This window comes from Ascaphus truei, chromosome 12, assembly GCF_040206685.1.
Source record: "Ascaphus truei isolate aAscTru1 chromosome 12, aAscTru1.hap1, whole genome shotgun sequence".
NCBI lineage: Eukaryota > Metazoa > Chordata > Amphibia > Anura > Ascaphidae > Ascaphus > Ascaphus truei.
This window is the reverse complement of record NC_134494.1, coordinates 47,580,081-47,598,912: the sequence shown is the minus strand read 5'-3', so window position 1 is coordinate 47,598,912 and position 18,832 is coordinate 47,580,081. Positions and strand designations below refer to the sequence as shown.

The 18,832-nt window shown below is 44.2% G+C and overlaps 1 protein-coding gene across 1 annotated transcript in view; it reads left to right on the top strand.

The window, feature by feature from the left end:
- Positions 1 to 17,966, top strand: part of CCND1 (cyclin D1) — a 41,984-nt gene extending 24,018 nt beyond the window's left edge. The window contains 2 exon segments of the mRNA XM_075567635.1: positions 6,650 to 6,798; positions 14,169 to 17,966. Coding sequence (XP_075423750.1) covers positions 6,650 to 6,798; positions 14,169 to 14,327 — 308 coding nt within the window. The 3' untranslated portion in view covers positions 14,328 to 17,966.
- Positions 17,967 to 18,832: the final 866 nt, after the last annotated feature.

Here is an 18,832-nt window from a genome sequence, read left to right as displayed (position 1 = left end):
GTATATGGGGCACTGAGCATGGTAGGGTGTGTATATGGGGCGCTGAGCATGGTAGGGTGTGTATATGGGGCGCTGAGCATGGTAGGGTGTGTATATGGGGCACTGAGCATGGTAGGGTGTGTATATGGGGCACTGAGCATGGTAGGGTGTGTATATGGGGCGCTGAGCATGGTAGGGTGTGTATATGGGGCGCTGAGCATGGTAGGGTGTGTATATGGGGCGCTGAGCATGGCAGGGTGTGTATATGGGGCGCTGAGCATGGTAGGGTGTGTATATGGGGCGCTGAGCATGGTAGGGTGTGTATATGGGGCGCTGAGCATGGTAGGGTGTGTATATGGGGCACTGAGCATGGTAGGGTGTGTATATGGGGCGCTGAGCATGGTAGGGTGTGTATATGGGGCGCTGAGCATGGTAGGGTGTGTATATGGGGCGCTGAGCATGGTAGGGTGTGTATATGGGGCACTGAGCATGGTAGGGTGTGTATATGGGGCGCTGAGCATGGTAGGGTGTGTATATGGGGCGCTGAGCATGGTAGGGTGTGTATATGGGGCGCTGAGCATGGTAGGGTGTGTATATGGGGCGCTGAGCATGGTAGGGTGTGTATATGGGGCGCTGTACGCCCCACGTCGCTCCCTTGCGCAGTTTTTATTTATTTTTTGCTTTCACACGCGTTATTAAAATGTAATGTTTGATTTTGCGTGGATTTCATTGGGGGATATTCTGATTTTTCCGCGCCGTGTTTTTGCTGTGACCGTTGCAGATTGTCCCGCTGGAATGTCACAAAACATGTTTGTGGTATTCAGCAGCAAGCCCCAAAAATGCAGTGCTGCTATTGGAGGTCCAATGAATGTGCCGTCCTGCCCTGACCCTTTAACCTACTTTGTTGTGCTGTTTTTGTTAACCACTTCAGTGCTGCAGCTGTACATTGCATTGCAAGCCCCCTGACACTGAAGGGGGGGGATGTTATCCGGCCTCGCCCGGTACGTGTATCCTGCTTTAGGGCTGTGCTGACCAGTGAAACTGCTAATAACAGGAGCAGTGCAAAGGTTGTGGACTTGTGAAGATTCCAGCACTTTGATCCGCTTCACTGTTGTTTTGCTTTCATATTGAAGGCTAAGGTGCATGCAGTGTCATCACTTTCCAATGCCTTGTCCTGCCTGATGTGCCGCGAGTCATGGAAAAAGTGCTGGAAAAGAAACCTTTGCATGTTTCTGCAGACGTGAGCAGCGGACACCTCCCCCCAATACGGCACCTTTTATAAAACCATGCAGGTTAACTGTCCCGAGTGGGAATCAATAGCTGAGAACACACAAGCTTGGCTTGTATAAACACCAGCCTGACGATATTGCCATCCCGATCTTTGTGCTGCATTACCATGAGGCTAATGCATTTGTGCGTACGGGGAACGTGCTTCCAAAATGTTTTATAGCTAGTGTTGCAGTTTGAATGGATTGTTTATTTGCATCTTTTTATACCATGTATCTTCACGTTATTCGGCAGAATTCAAACCACAATGTGGGGTCATAAACTGACACCCCGGGACATTATAATAATTTGTAAAAATAGTCAGAAAAAGTGAGTGTTAAATCACAGCACTGGAAGTCATTGTAAGATGGTGAGTGGCAGTGTCTGTTTCCTCCACTTATTGTTGAGTGTGGGGGGGGGGAAATGCGTTGGGCAGGACCGACTCTAACAAGCCATAACACGCGCTTCGTTCACTGTAACTTCATTCGAATAGTTGTGTAGGAGGGGTCACTACTTGTGGTGTTTGCAATCTTATATGGAAGATTGCAAAGTTCACCTTTTACCGGAGCTACCATCATTGTCCTATAAGGTGTGCAGTTTCTGGCTGTTTGAGGGCAGGAATATGCCACATGGGAGCAGAGATTGCTGTGGTAGATGTTTCTTCGTGTACCCTGAATTCTCTAAGTGATGAGAGAGGATTTTATTAGCAGGCCTAAACATCCCTGTCGCCGTCGGAGGTTGGTCAGAAACCGGCCTTGTTTGAGGTCGGCACACAGATGACTAGTTTTAATGAATAGGTTTGGGCATGTGTCGCTATAGCCCCAGAATGGCTAACTTTTCCACTGTCCGCATCGTGCCTCTTCCAACAAAGAAACAGAACAAACAGCGGAGATTCAACATCCAATCGTGTCCGACTCGTTATCTAAACAAATACGGGTCCCATTCCACTGCGGAGCGCTATAGAAAATGGAGGCCTGCATACACCTTCACACGGAGCTGAGTTATGTGGCTAGTCCCTGCCTGTCGCCGCCTCCTGCCTGATTGATGTACTCACTTTTGATTTGCCTGAATGAAAAGCTTTTCATTCATGGCCCCCGGCTCTCAGACGGACGGGGGACGGCTCCTTTTTAGAGGGGGAAAGGAGGTGACTCGCCTGGATCGGAATTTCTTCTTCTCCTTTTTTTTTTTTAGCATCGCAGAGCCTGGATGCGGCTTTGTCCCCCTTCAGGGTGGCGACCATTCTTCTCTCTGCCTTTTAACAACGCTGAAGTTGTTTATTCTTTTTGGATGAAGTCTCAGATAGGCTGCCGGGGATGCGGGCTTCAATTGATGGAGGCCCCTTCTCCCTTTGTGCCTGTGTCAGGATCAATTCATCTCGCCGCTTCTCCCTTGTTCCTGAGCGTTCAATAGCGCAAGATGAGGCGATGGGGCCTGACAATGAAGCCACACTCTTCCCTTGGGGGCATCCAATTACAGAGCAGAGGCCCCCTGATTAATATGCTAAAATTAGTGGCCTTTGCCACAGATAATTCCCTGTTGAATGTAACACAAAGCTTGGACTTGCTGCTTGTCTGGAGTGGTTATGGGCCACAGACAGTCTAAGAAGATGCTATTTGTTTTCTGTTTAGCTGCTTTAGAAGCCTCACCCCCTATTTGTCACACATGCACATTTGGAAATACATATTTTGTTTGCTGATGTGGTCGTTAATGAGCCTTTTTATGTTCTCTGTGGTTCGTCGAACCCTTTTATCCTGTAGCACCCCAAAAATACCTAATTATCTGTGTAAATAAGTCTTCAATGTCTCTGATGTGTCGCGTTAGTATGTGTTAAGGTGCGCCATGTCGCGTTAGTATGTGTCAATGTGTCGCGTTAGTATGTGTTAGTGTGCCCCATGTCGCGTTAGTATGTGTCAATGTGTCGCGTTAGTATGTGTTAATGTGTCCCAAGTGTCACGGTAGTATGTGTTACGGTGCGCCATGTGTCACGTTAGTATGTGTTACGGTGCGCCATGTATCACGGTAGTATGTGTTAATGTGGCACATTAACACATACTAACGTGACACATGGGGCACATTAAAACATACTACCGTGACACATGGGGCACATTAACACATACTACCGTGACACATCAGGCACATTAACACATACTACCGTGGCACATCGGGCACATTGACACATACTAACGTGGCACATTAACACATACTAACGTGACACATCGGGCACATTAACACATACTACCGTGGCACATTGACACATACTACCGTGACACATGGGGCACATTAACACATACTAACGTGACACACCGCGCGCAACGCGCAAACGAAAAAACATTTAGGAGCTACGCCTCCGCACGCCTGTGGACCTGTGCTAAAGCCGCTTTCATTGCGGCTGCAGGGGCTCAGTGACGAGCGTCAGCGCGCCTCAGCACGGGTCAGCGGATAAGCGCTGACCATGGACTCGGCCTTAGTATGTGTTAATGTGCCGATGTGTCATTTCATTTTAGTGCAGAGTCCTACGTACTGTAATCACTGCCCTTTACACGTACGGGATACAATGTGTTTAATGTGACATGCAGAATATTTCCTCGGATTATCCCTTAAACGTGTTAATGGCGGATTAGTATTTTAAGAATAGAAACCAAAGGCCCTTGAGTGTAACCACCAGTGTAAAGTGCCTAGTGCCTAGTGAGCAGGGCCACTGATTCATCATGTTTAGGAAGCTATTAAAGGAACGACAAATATACAGTGTGCCTGCATTCTTCAATGGGACATTTCCACAGTACATTTTTTTAAAAGCAGGCTCCCTAACAAACCTGTTTAAAATATGACTTCTGTCCAGGATCGATTTGACGAATGTCTTATTTCTTCTTTATTTATTCCAACAACCATTTTCTGGATATCCTAAGACCAAGTGTAATTTAACCCATTCAGTGCCGGAACATTAGAACACTCTCCAGCCTTTCGTAAGGCTGCGCTTATAGTGACGGCGACGTCACGCTGCGGTCGCTGGAAAAATCAAATTGACTTGACTTCCAGCGATCGCTTCCAAGCCGTCGCTCCGTCGCGTCACTTCTACTATAAGCGCACGCGACCGCGACGTTGCATCGCCGGCACGATAAGCGCATGCGACTGCGGAAATACATTTGTTTTGCTGCAACGTTGCATCGCCGGCACTATAGGCGCAGCCTAAGTGAAACGTGACATACTGCAAACCCAGCATGTTGCGGCCTCCCCCCCTTTTTGATTGTTTGCAAATGATTGTGGACGCCTCGCTGTGTCAGAGATTTGCGAGTGGATTTCCACTCCAGATTGAATGAATGCTTTTAAAACAGAATTGTAAAGTGTACAGTATTGTGTTTTATGGACATATTTAAGTTTATTCAATTAGAAAGTACAACACTGCAATACACACTGCTTCTCTGTATCCAGTGTGTGTATGTAAAAAAATATATATATATATTTATATTAAAAATCAAATAAAAAGATCACTTGTGAGTGAGCACATTCACATGTCTTAGGCAGGTCTTTTCACCATTATCCCCAGCATACAGTGCTTCCAGTGCAGCAAGGGATTCTGGGAAATGACATGCAAATGAACACACAATGTGTCACCTTTTGTCTGAAAAACCATTGTTACATGGAGCCCATATAAGCTAATGCTCACTGCTAACACAGCTTTAAAGCACAGCATGGGAATCAGATGCAAAGCCAGAGAAACCATTCACAGACATGTTTCAACCTAAATGGGTATCATCAGTGTGAGGCTGGGAGTACTGCTGGCTTTGCAATTGCAAGACTGTAGGGTTTTTATATATACGTACATACACACACATACACATATATATACAGGCATACCCCGGTTTAAGGACACTCACTTTAAGTACACTCACGAGTAAGTACATATCGCCCAATAGGCAAACGGCAGCTCACGCATGCGCCTGTCAGCACGTCCTGAACAGCAATACTGGCTCCCTACCTGCACCGAAGCTGTGCGCAAGCGGGGAGACTATAGAGCCTGTTACACATGTGTTATTTATATCAGTTATGCACGTGCATGACGATTGCCGTACAGTACATGCATCGGTAAGGGGGGAAAAGGTAGTGCTTCACTTTAAGTACATTTTCGCTTTACCTACATGCTCCGGTCCCATTGCGTACGTTAATGCGGGGTATGCCTGTACACATATACACACACACACATATACACACACAATACAGAGAAGCAGAGTGTGTATTGCAGTGCTGTACTTTCTAATCTCTCTGGCCCTGAATGGGTTAAATGCCACCTTCTCTGCTTTTGCTGATTTGCTTCCCTGCTCACAAGCTGCTGTCCCATAAATGAGTCACATTCCAGCGGGGCTGAAGGGAGGGGGGAAAAGGCTTTAAAGAAATGTGGTTTATTCATGAGAGGAGAATGGCCCGATGCTGAATGGAGGAGATCTGCCTGCTCTCCAGGAAACACGAGACCTGCAGCAGTGCAGCTTGGATGGGTCCCAGCATCACAATGTTACTGATTGCCGCCTGTTCTGGGACCCCCGGCACTTGGCTGTGGCACATTCACTCTCTGTTGCCAGGATGGATAGGGGCCAGTGACTGGCAGCTAGACTTAAGGCAAAGAATTTCAAAGGTGTAATCTTTGTTAAAATCGGCATTTACCGGTTTGTGAACACATCCAGATATTTATGACTAACTTCTTGGTGTCACTTTGGATCCCCAACCACTCGCACCCCCCCCCTCCCACCCCCCCCCCCCCCCCCCCCCCCCCGCAAATCCTGCTGGCCGTGGACGCTGAAATGTGTGAGAGAACATTACCGGGTCACTTTGAAAAAGCCGCACAAACTGAATTCTTTTGTGCACGGGAGCGAAAATGACCTGATTGTGTTACATGAAAGTGTAATGATTCTTACTGTACCCAGCTTAGAGGCAAAGAAAGCAGCCTGAGGAAGTGCATACAATTCCTCAATTATTGGCACTTTTTATTTCTCCATAAGGCTGGTTGTATTATGTTACTTTTATGCCTGACGCGCTTATTCCCATGACCTGTTATTTATATGATTGTCGTGTATTACTGCTGTGACGTGCTAGGTACATTAATGGCGCTATATAAATAAAGGCATACAATACAATATGCCTTTATCTTATAACATGTTATATGCTGAATGGTTGTTAATAACTTAAGACACTGAAGTTGTATATTGAGGGGCTGATCTTGGTATATACACGCAATGCAGCAGAGATCCGACTTAATAGGCAGTTTTCCGTTTAGCCTTTTGTGGAGCTTGGGTTGTTTTATGTCCCAATTCCCTGCTAGTAACCTCATAGCTGAATTTAGACGTAGCGCTCGGATTGCACGCCTGCTCTTCCTCATCATCATGTGCTTCTTCTTTCCTCTCCCTTCCTGCAGATGTAAAGTTCATTTCAAACCCTCCTTCCATGATAGCGGCAGGAAGTGTGGCGGCCGCTGTGCAGGGCCTCCACCTGGGAAATAACGACAGCTTCCTCTCCTCTCAGTGCCTCACAAACTTCCTCTCAACGGTCATCAAATGCGACCCGGTAAGTCCCGTATCTTTCAGCTGGATATTATTCTCATTGCTCTGGGAAGTTCACCGCGACGTCCATTTTTATTTTTTTTGAAAGCCTGAAGGGGTTGTTGGGTTGGAAGAACGGTCGGTGGTGTGTAATTCTGTATCCACAAAACATATGTAACAATGTGCTGTAAACATGACCCCTTCCGTGTATGAGGAGCCTGCACACACAGCGCGTTTCTAGCATGTTAACGCAGGGCGCTGCCAGTGAAAGAGATTACCCAGAGACTGGGAACCTCCTAGCTTTGCTATCAATAGAGGTCAATAGCATTTAGTTTGTAATTAATCCTGCAGCGTGCGAGAAACAAAGAGTCCGTAAAAAGACACTGGTGCTATCTGTGACCCTGTGCTGGGACTCCTCCGCTCCTCATTGTGTGCCACAGTGGGAAGGGCCTTTGTTAAGCGGGTTTTAATGATCTCATTTAGTTTACAGTAGCTGGTATTCAGGCACTCTGGGAGGGGGTGGTCATCTCAGGATTCTCCTAATGCCCCCTGGCCTTGTAGGAGATGTACCTCAGCAACTTGTAAGCAATAAAACCTTCCCTGGAATGAATAGGCCAGGAAGAGCGGCACAAAGCAGGCTGCCAGTCAGTGATCCCTGTCCTAATGCTGTGACGTCGGGGCAGCGTTCAGCTTTGTTCTGCAACAATGTGTAAGTCTACTAAAAAAAAGCACTAAGAAGTCCTTGTGAGGTCTGCAGACAGTGGGCAATGATGCACCTCTGAGATATGTGCTGTGACAACGCGCGGGTAACCAGCCGGAGATGCGGGTAACTGCGCAGTGCCGTTTATTTCCCGGCAGTGGGGAGGCACCTTTCATTAGGTTTCGGGTGTTAAAGAGACCGTCTGTGTCATTTCTCTGCAGAACAATTCCCTGTGAGATGTAATCACTTGGACACAGCCCTGAATGGAACAGATATTGTTGTGTTGCATCTCTCTTACATCCCTACATGTTCTGGTTGTTTTCCAGACATATTTAGCTTATTCGCATTAACTAGCTACGGGTTAAGGTAGTGCAGAGCCAGCAACCCTTCAAAGGACAGCAGTTTTTGTATTCCATTTCAATTTACCAGCCTGACGTTGGTGCTGTTGTTTTGCCCAATGAAGGGGTTTTGGTCAGCTTTATACCTGAAATAAAATAACATCATTGTCTCAGGTTCGTTTTTATAAGCCAACAAATAACAAAACACAGCTTTGAAACATTTTCTTTCAGTTTCCTGCCTGCTTCTGAATTCCAATGACCAGTGCTGTGGTTGTCAAAGAATGTTCTGGCCACAGGAGTGATTAGGCAGGGCCAGTTAGTCTTGAATCGTGTAATTAATCTAGGAAGGGCTTATAACTCTGAGCAAACTATGGGCAGCGAAAATTTGAGTAGTGAAGCAGAAACATTGTTGGCAGAAAGTATCAAAGCAAAACTCAAGTGTCCTGTTGTTCCTTTTGCCTCCAGTAATTTCATTCTAACCACAGAAGTCTCTCATGTGGAGGAAATGCATATGTTACTGGTCTATGGGCACTTATAATGGACTGTGGGTGAAAAGATAATTGCTCAAAATTGTTTTTTTGAATTTTTTTTTTTAGAGATGCTCAGGTTTGGGAGGGCAAAATCCAAGCACTCAAACCTCCACAGTCCGGATGAATGCTGCCCCCAGCTCAGGACTTTTCCCCCGCCCCTTAGGCCAATACCAGGCAGAACCTTGATTGGGTTCAGATTCTGGCTAGGGAAAAAAATATTGCGAGATCTCGCTGACATAAAAAAACAGCCAATCTCGCAATATTATTGTAACCAATGCTCGCTCTGCCTGCCGCTCTCCCTGCCGCTCTGCCTGCCGCTCTGCCTGCCGCTCTCTCTCGCTTCTGGTTGTCATCTTGGTCTTTTGATATAGCTTGGGATCCAATGATGTATTATCTTTTTCCAATGATAGTCCCTTATTTTTTGCGATCTGTCAGGTGCTGTGCCATTTTAATTTCTTCACCCTTGTGATGATGTCACAAACCTTGTCTGCTTCTGAACACATTCATTCTTTTTGCGGTTTCTTTTGTTAAAACCCAGCATGCATCTCTCCATACTTTAAGTTGTCTGAAGCTTTGGAATGATCATCTTGTTGAAGGTACGAGTTTCACACCCCCACATGTGAACACAGGCAGAATACATTGGTAAAACCCTTTCCTCTTAAGTTACCATGGAAGAGTTTCTTGTTTCTTCCAAATGGGTCCATCCCATCTTTATTCTTCTGGTTTTATTTTGAATGTTCCCATCCACTGATACTTGATGACCAAGGTAGACATTGGTTTCAACACTTTCCATTCCATCTAGTTTGGTCTCTGTAGAGTTGAAACATTTGTTGAAAATCACGTTGTTCTTGCGGAGATGCATATGCATCAGGGAGTTCTCTGATTGTGTTGTCAGAGGTCTTCTGGATCAGTGGACAAGTACTGTAGTAGCCATATTGGCATATGAATGACAACTGGTATTTGGTCTCCAGGACTCCTTAGCACCCTCTCTGCCTTTTTACGCCTTCTTCCTCAACGCTGTCCAAGCCAGGGACAAGCCGGCCTCTTAAGAGCGAAGGCCATCATTTTCCGTGTTTCTTTCATATTTGATTGATGCCTAACTTGCCATTCCGGCCTCAACTTTTAGCAAGTATCTTTAGGTAGTGTCTTTCCGATTTCAGCTGGTTATATTTTTTTAAGCTTTTCTAGCTTGGTTGACCCTGCCAGGATAAGTGCCACTATGCATCCTGCGGAACACCTGCTGCTACCTTCCGGCCACTTTGAGGCAATAAGATCAGGGTTTGAGGGAAATATTTCTAAACCCGTTTGGAAAAAATCTTTGTAAAGCGGATTCGAGACACCAGCAGTTGTGGCGTCCAGCGCTTCTGGACCCTCACTCTCATAGCAGAACATCAGTATCTTGTGGGGTCTTCCAGTCCTGAGGAATTGATTGGTCAGTGACAGAGCGTGTGCATCTCTGACCATAGGAAATATGACACTAGGGATTAACTGAGAAAAGGTCAAATGTTATTTATTCTCAGTGAGCTGTAACTGATGAGAGGATTAAGATCAACCCTAGAGAGGTGCAGTATTGTGTTATCGCAGACACTGCAGTCCCATTGAAGCAGATAGTTTGGGATGAAGAGAAAGTGAAAGATTTGGGGGATTACACAAGAAGCCTCTAAAAGCCACCAGAGAAAGGAATGTCCCTCTAAAGAGGACACGTACTGAAACGTGCAGCAGTTGTTCAGAGCAATGGCTGCTTATGTCAGAGAAACCAAGAGAGAGCTTTAAATGTCCAGTTGAAATTAAGTTAAATGTGTCAGGAAAAGCTGTGATCACTTATAAAACACAGAGTAATGCATGTGGGAGATGTGTATGAGTGAGAGACTGACTTTAGTGTGTATGTCTATTCAAACATAAATGTATTAAAAAAATGATGATAAATGTATGTAGAACAGAGGGCGGATGAGAAACGCCCTGACGCACGTTCCGCCATTTGGCTTCTTCCACGGGCTCACTTTGATGACGTTGGTAATGACTTCTTTATACTCTTCATGTTGATTTAGTGTGATGGTGTTTCTGGGCTAATCAAACCGCTCACCTCAGTAACCACTTTACATATACAGGCGGTCCTCGGTTATCCAACGGAACCCGTTCTGGAAGTAGCGTTGGAGGGTGAAACCGCTGCAAAAGGAGTCCCATGTTAATCAGCAGCGGTGAGCGTCGGATAACGCATTCAGGTGTCGGAAAACGGCCCCATAGGATTGCATTGTAAAGCGGCGGATATGCCGCCCGTCGTAAAGTGAAACGATGGATAGTGAGGACCGCCTGTATGCTCAAAAATATAAAAACAAGTATTAGGACGGTTATTTCTCACCAGAGTGGCATAGAGAAGAGAACATTGTAACTATAAAAACATCGAGCAGCCTAACGTGTCAGTAAGAGCAGCCGGCATGCATGATCCCACGCGGGTATCCATTTACATTGGCTTTACAGTAAAGGTTTCTCAAAGTCTCCCCCTCTTGTAGCTAAGGTAAGCTTATCTATTGCAGCAAGAGCTGAATAATCCGATCTGTGGCATGTCTGAAAGTGCATCGCCACCAACGGCATGTTCTTAAATGCAGCCAGATCTGGTTGTGCATTTTTATATTTCGGACATGTTCCAAAACCAGAAATCTAATTTCTCTTGAGGCCCTGCCCATGTATATCTTGTTACAAGGGCAGGAGATAACAGATAACTCCCCTGCAAGATGGGAACATCTGTATGGAAACGTTTTTAGGACCCGTGGCATCACGAAAGGTCATGGTATTTTGCATATAGCGACAGGCACGGCAATTGCCACATTTTAAGGAAACCATTTTTAATTTCTCTCCCTGGCAAAAAAAATTCTGCAACTAAGTGCAGTATAGGGACTATGCGCCAACACATGTGGTGGTCTTCTACTGCTCATGGTGACCTTGTCATGACCTTCGCCATGGTCACCCAATGCTAATTTCCGATCATCTGTCCCAGTAAATCTGATTCCATTCCCAGTTGGTTATTTATTTTTAGGAGTCAGAAGGTGGGCTCTGCATGGTTTTTAGCCCCTATGAAGGCCATCATGAGTGCAGCTATTGCTATAGCCCAGTGGTAGGCAACCTGCGGCTCTTTCAGCACCTACATGCGGCTCTACTCAGTCATGGGCTGCCGCTCCCCAGCTGCTGTCTCTCCCTCACTGGGTTGCTAGTAGCTGCAGGAGGGGGTGGGGGGGCCGGCGGTGGTTGTGCAGGAGTTAATGTTAATACACTATACACCTCTTAGTGTGTGTACGGTATGTGTTTGTGGGGGTGTAATATTCATGCGTGTGTTGTGGCTCACTGAATATTTTAGACACCATTATATATATATATATATATATATATATATATATATATATATATATATATATATATATATATATATATATATATATATATATATATATATATATATATATACTTTAGCCTCTTGCCTACAATCGACTTTGAAAGATATCTTCCCTTGAGCAATTCCTCGTGTCTCAAGAATTCACTAATGGGAATCCCCTTTATCTGCGGGTATGGACCTGCACTTGCTGCATATAGCAACGGTTTTGTAGTGGTCTCTTTTCTATGAACACCTGTGTTCAGCTGGCCATCAGAATTGATCGAGATTCTAAGGTCAAGGAAATCCACATGAGTTGGATTATACACTGTGGTAAGCCCAATGTTCAAATTGTTGTGGTTGAGACCATCGACGAAACCCTGATATTCCTGCAAGATACCATCCCACAGGATATCGTCGATGTATTTCAACCACAACACCACACATCCAGTACACCCAGCATTGGTCTCAGAAAAGACCACTTCCCTCTCCCACCATCCCAGGAATAGATTTGCATATGAGGGTACGCACTTGGCCCCCATAGCCATACCTCTTTTAATACGTAGAATCTATCCTTAAACGTAAAATAGTGATGATTTCACTCAAAGGATAGAAGATCCATCAAAAAGTAAATTTGTTCCCTACTCTGGTCTCCCACAGGACAAAAAATAAAGCATGAATGCGACCTTTGTGTTGAATATTCATGTAAAGTGATTCTACGTCGCATGTTGCAATATGAATGTTTTTATCAACACAAATGTCCTTCAATCTAAGTATGATTTCAGAAGTATCTCTAAGATACGATGGTAACATTTCTACAAAAAGTCGAAGGAAAAAGTCTAGGTAACAGCAGGTGGGCTCACAGAACCCCCCTATCCCTGAAACAACAGGGCGTCCAGGAAGGTGCGAGGTTTTTTATTAATCTTGGGGAGAACGTAAAAAGATGGTATTACTGGATATTTTGAGATCAAGCCGTTAAAGTTTTGGCGCACATCAAGTTTCATCTTAAATTTACTAGTCCGATCAAATAATAACTTGGTATAAAAACGACTATTTTTAAGTTGTCTAATCTTCCCTTTCGTGCGTTATCTTTGGCCATATTACCACATGTCCAGCTTTTTTATCCGACAGCTTGATCTTAATTTCAAATTCTTCGGCTGCTGACGAACCTTTCTTTCAGTCACAGATACCACACTAGGAAATACTTCAACCTGTGAGCAAGTCTGTAACGGGGACCAAAAAAAAGATTTAAGCTTAAACACAAGTATTTTCCTCTGCTCTAATAGATATGTCATCTTGTTTGTCCAAACGAGACTAGATCCCTAAATGCACCTTGTTCAGTGGGTGTCCAATTGACAATCATTAGCATCTTTATTAATATCCCTTCCTCCCATTTTAGAATAAAACTTATGCAGAAGTAATTTTCTACAAAATAAATGCAGGTTCTTGACCCATTTTAAAATTGTCACATCAGTTGGAAGTAGAGAGAGAGACAACCTCCGTTGTGGGACAGAAAGCTGCTGGTTACTAAGGATAACCTCCTGAGAGATTTACAATTGTCAATTCTTCATGCATAGACGGATATTGTCTACATCTGTATCCCCACTGATTTCAATTGCGTTGTTTTCTTACGGCCCCTCCTCGTCATTTGGTTTGAGAGGCGCAGGCTGGATCTCCCTAAAAAATGATTCTCTAGTGATAGTATCCCTTTTATCGGAAATAGGAAGAATCTGCGTCAGAAGTAGTAAATCGTGTGTGCGTGCGTGTGTGCGTGTGTACATGTATCATGCATATACATTTTAGAAAATCAACAGCAGTTGAATAAAATAGTTTGTGCAATACAATTAGCAATCTTCATGCAGAGAGGCCTGTGGAACTCCTCATGCAGAGAGGCCTGTGCAACTCTTCATGCAGAGAGGCCTGTGGAACTCCTCATGCAGAGAGGCCTGTGGAACTCCTCATGCAGAGAGGCCTGTGGAACTCCTCATGCAGAGAGGCCTGTGGAACTCCTCATGCAGAGAGGCCTGTGGAACTCCTCTTGCAGAGAGGCCTGTGGAACTCCTCATGCAGAGAGGCCTGTGGAACTCCTCATGCAGAGAGGCCTGTGGAACTCCTCATGCAGAGAGGCCTGTGGAACTCCTCATGCAGAGAGGCCTGTGGAACTCCTCTTGCAGAGAGGCCTGTGGAACTCCTCTTGCAGAGAGGCCTGTGGAACTCCTCATGCAGAGAGGCCTGTGGAACTCCTCATGCAGAGAGGCCTGTGGAACTCCTCATGCAGAGAGGCCTGTGGAACTCCTCTTGCAGAGAGGCCTGTGGAACTCCTCATGCAGAGAGGCCTGTGGAACTCCTCATGCAGAGAGGCCTGTGGAACTCCTCATGCAGAGAGGCCTGTGGAACTCTTTCGTTGTCTTTACTGACCATGCATTCCAGTCTCCTAATGAATGCTCTCTCCCTCTCTCCTAGGACTGTTTGCGATCCTGTCAGGAACAGATCGAATCTCTCTTGGAGTCCAGTCTGCGCCAATCACAGCAGCAGCTCAACATCTCTTCAGACTCAAAGTCTGCAGAGGAAGAAGCCGACGTCTCCTGCACCCCAACCGATGTCAGAGATGTCAACATCTGAGGCGTGTGTGTCACTGACTTGTTTGGCCATGAGGTGGCGTGGTGCAAAGGCTTCCGGGAAGGGAGTACACCGAGACTGCCACACAGGGCCCGCTTCCTGCAAAGCGCCAACTGGAGGGGAACCTTTCCCCTTCTCCCTTCCACTGTGACCTAAAACACAAATAATACCCAAAAACGGTCTTACAAAAAAAAAAGAGAAAAAATAGTATTTGCATAAACCCCTGTGAGTTTGTGCTACAAAAATAGGATTTATACAAGAAAATAATCAGTTTTATATCAAAGTGTTCAAGTCTGTATGTTGTAAAAGAAAAAAGAAAAAAAGGCATTAACCCGAGAGCCGTGTCTCCAGGGGGGTGATTCGATTTGATTCCTTACATGTAAAAAGCCATTTTTAAAGTAGAAGAGGTTTTATTAGATAGTTAAAATGTTCTTTTTATTTTCCTGGGGATCCCCTCCCTCTTACACTCACACAGACACACACACACACACACAATGAGTTTGTGCAGTTTAGGCTTTTTTGTATCTTGCTTGCTTTTGCATTTAGTCACTTTATAATTCCTCTTTAAATGTTATTGTACGTATTTTTTTTTTTTTTATCCTCTTCACCTTTTTAAATGGTTAATGTAATCCATTCGATAGTATATTTTAGTATAGTGCATTACTACATGTTACCCGTTTTGTGTCTGTGGATTACCTGTGCATAAGGCTTATAGGGTTGCCAGGTTAGCATTGCCTCTAGGCCCAGCTTACCGCTCTAGTATAAAGAGATACCGACATAGTGAACATAATATATTATATTTTTATAATCTTCATATTTTTGTAGCTGCCTGTGTATAAAGCGCTGGCATCACCCAACGAGATCCAGGCCTGAACAGGGCAGGTCAAATCCACGGCCTAGTTGTGTTTTAGATTCTAAAGCCATTCCATTTCAAAGCACTTTTGGTCCATTAGGCATCGCGAATATGTTCTTTTACGTGGGAATAAACAAAAAATGGAATGGTTTAGAAATATTTTGGTGCTTTGATGCAACATCAGTTGCCAAGCAAGTGCCTTTTACTATGGTGTTAGAGAGAGGAGACGAGGAAGATTGGGTTTAGAGGGATTTGCATTCACGTATTACCAGAATCTGCTTCTATCTTTTCCTGTAGAAACAGTGAAGTTTAGAAATGCTTTGGTGCCTATGTATTTAGGCTTTGCAGGTTCACCTAAAAGGTATGTCGTTTTAAAGCTTTATCTCAAGTTAATGTTGAACTGAAGCTTTTCAAACCCTAAACTATATAATTTATAGCTAAGGCTGAAATAAATATTTATTGCAGAGGATCCTCATAAGGCCAGTATAATTTTTAAAAGAAAAAAAAATGCAATTTTCCCTTTAATGTTTTAGATATTGTTATTCCCTTAATGATGCAGTTCAACACGGCATATAAGAGAGAGCCTTGGGAAATGGCTATTCGTCGTCAACATACAAAGCCCCATCATTTACACGTGGAATTGGTGGGCTGATAAATTCATATTTTGGGTGTATTTCCCACTTTATTGTGTTTGCTACGAATGGGAAATGTGCACACGGTGGCGATGTTACCTGCTCCTTGTATTTTAGAGGGTAGTTTGGAAGGGAAGTGGATTTGCATAGCTGAAGCACAATGGAAAGATTTGTGTATGTGAGAAACTGCCATTAAGGTGTTGATTGTAAAATTAAGATAGGAAGAAAAAAAAAAAGGAGTTTTTTTCTCCGGTTTTATTAAAGCTGCTATGGATAAGTTCCCAGCATGGTTTGGAAAAATGAATAACATTCTTTTTTTTGTATCTATGTCATTGTGTTTTGCTGCTATTCTGTGGATTAGTCCTTTTTGTTATAAAATGTCATACTGCCATGTTCTAGGTTTTAATTTTCTCATAGAAAATTATATTATTGACATCATGTTTTGTAGATTTTGTATGTGATCAATTTTTATTTGAATGTGATAACCGCTCTATCCCAAAAAGGTTCTTGTTTCACAATACCTCATGCCTCAGTTGTATCACCCGCAGAGCAGGTATAATGTGCCCAGTGTCTGGAGCTCTGTAACTAGAAGAAAAACGGCAGATGTTTCGGATGATCAAATCCTGTTGTTTTCATTGGAATGTGTTTGTAACGTGGGATTCTCCACCTGACTGCGGTATCTTGGGGGTGAGATTTGTTGGGTGGCGGAGGTGTAACCAGTGGTATTGGATTAGGGTTTAACCCATACACGAGATTCTTAGTATGTTAAAATAAAAGGTGCGTGAACTGCAAGAGTTTCAGGGGATGCGGCGCTTACAGAGGCCCTGCGCGGTTCCCTAAAGCATTTAAATGAAATGCCGGGGATCGCGCGCAAAGGCCTCTGTAAGTTCCCTTACCTTGTCACCGACGGCTTCGGGCGACGCGGAGTCAAATGAAGCCGCGGGGTCAGGTGACATGGCAACGCGATGTAGCATGACCCGCAGCATCATTTGACTCCGAAGATGAGCAGGAAGGGGGGGTGCATAGGAAAAAGTTTGCGGCCCCCCCTGCATTAAAATATGGGACCGTGTCGGCCCACAGAACGAAGAAGGCGACTCGGAAAGTCAGATTCCAGAAGCATGCAGTCGCCAATCTTTTGGGCAGGACATGCTTCTAAACCTCACATTTGTAAACATCACTAATTATAGTAATCATTTCTACCTGGATATTTGACTGTTCAAAAAGGAACACTTTGTCTATATGATGTTACAATGTGATGTTGGGTTTAATCTGCCCCAATCCAACAAGGCCCTAGTTGCACCTCTGACTATATTACTGTTGATATGTTAAAGGAATGTTACTTTTATGATACAATGTATGCCACTTGATGGTAGAACCATCATGTGCTGTTAGAGGGTCATTGTTTAGAAATCAGTGTGTTGTGATCCATGTATTTTAAAGCAGAAGCTTCATGCTAAGGAAAGGACACCAGGACGGGCTGAAGATTTCTGACTGCACCATAGAGTAGATCGGAGCTGCATGAAAGATGGGAAGGAGATGTACAGAAAACTATAAACATCTCCTCCTCGTATCATAGCAAGCCAGCTAATAGAGTCTTATGCTAAAGAACACGTTAGCTGGATTCTGCACGCTGCTAAACCAAATTCAGAAGAAATGGAGAGAGAGAGAGAGAGTTAACATCAATGTCATTATTACCATGTTACTGCCAGATTCAGGGTCCAAGAACGCTGGATACATCCTGTTCAAATTTCAGGAACATTTCCTACCTTTTACCTCAAACACTTCTGTTCATATATGTTCTGCATCCTTGTTTTCCTGGACCAAATGTGATAATTGCATCAGTTGTTCCCAGTTGTGTTGTGTGTCACTTTCTGGGGAAGCGTGTGTACAACCAATATCCTTAAATATTGTATGTACTGGAAGGCCAAAGCCTGAAGCTGGTTCATGTTCCAATAGAGATGTATTACGTCACCATTTCTTTTACAGTTCTTAACCCTTTGTGATTCAGTTTCGCGCATTTTTGTTTCTGTTCATAATGGCATTGTCGGTCTGGAACGCACATTGTCACCAACAGACCTGTAACACAACTCTCCAAGAAAGAGTCCAATGAAAAGTATAAGAACTAAAGTCTAGAAATAAATTGTATAAAAAGCCAGATTTCTTGGTGTTCCGTGTCTTTGTGTTGACAGTTTTGGACCTGGTGGTGAGAACACTTCTTACATTGTTGTGCAAAATAACAGGAGTGGAGTGATTTGTGCCCTGGTATAAATATACTGTGTAAAATGCAGGTGTACAGAGGATATTTCTATAATTTGGGGGCATCAAATAGCCAAAAATAAGGACATAAAACAAAAGCCACAATAACTCGTACGTCATCTATAAGCTATCATTTTAGAACATGGGTTATGAAGATCTGGAGCTTTGACCGGTTCACATTGTTTGGGATTTGGAGACGGCTCCTGCAGGGCCAGCTGACACAGGAGGAACATATTTATACGAGCTTTCTGGAACGTACATTTTTTTTTTCCCCCATGCTAATATTGACATACTTAGGGATATATTTACCAAGCAGTGCTACGGTGTAAGGCACCTTCTGTCCGATTCCTTTTGCATGGACCATAGAGAGTCTTATGGTTTAGCACTGCTTACTAAATACGGGCCTTAATGGTTAGAAAGTAGACCGTCAGCCCCAGCCCTACCATTTCCATGACACTGTTTAATGCTGAATAATTCCGGGATGGGAATTGTTCTCCTGGCACTTTGCATTAGAGGGCATATCCCAATAAAACAAGTCGAGTCTGGAGACTGGAGTAAAAAGCAAAGCACGGTGTAAGTAGAGGAATGGGTCTTTGAGAAGTTCCCGACGTTACACGGTGGAGATGAAAGCAAAGCGTTTCTAGGTTCTGCACATGTAGGCGAGGGAATGAAAGCAGTGATACTACGGTTTCGCCTTTCATTTTCTAATTAAACAAAATGTATGTGGGCATGTTTTTCAAAATCTATTGCTTTAGAGGCTGTTGGTA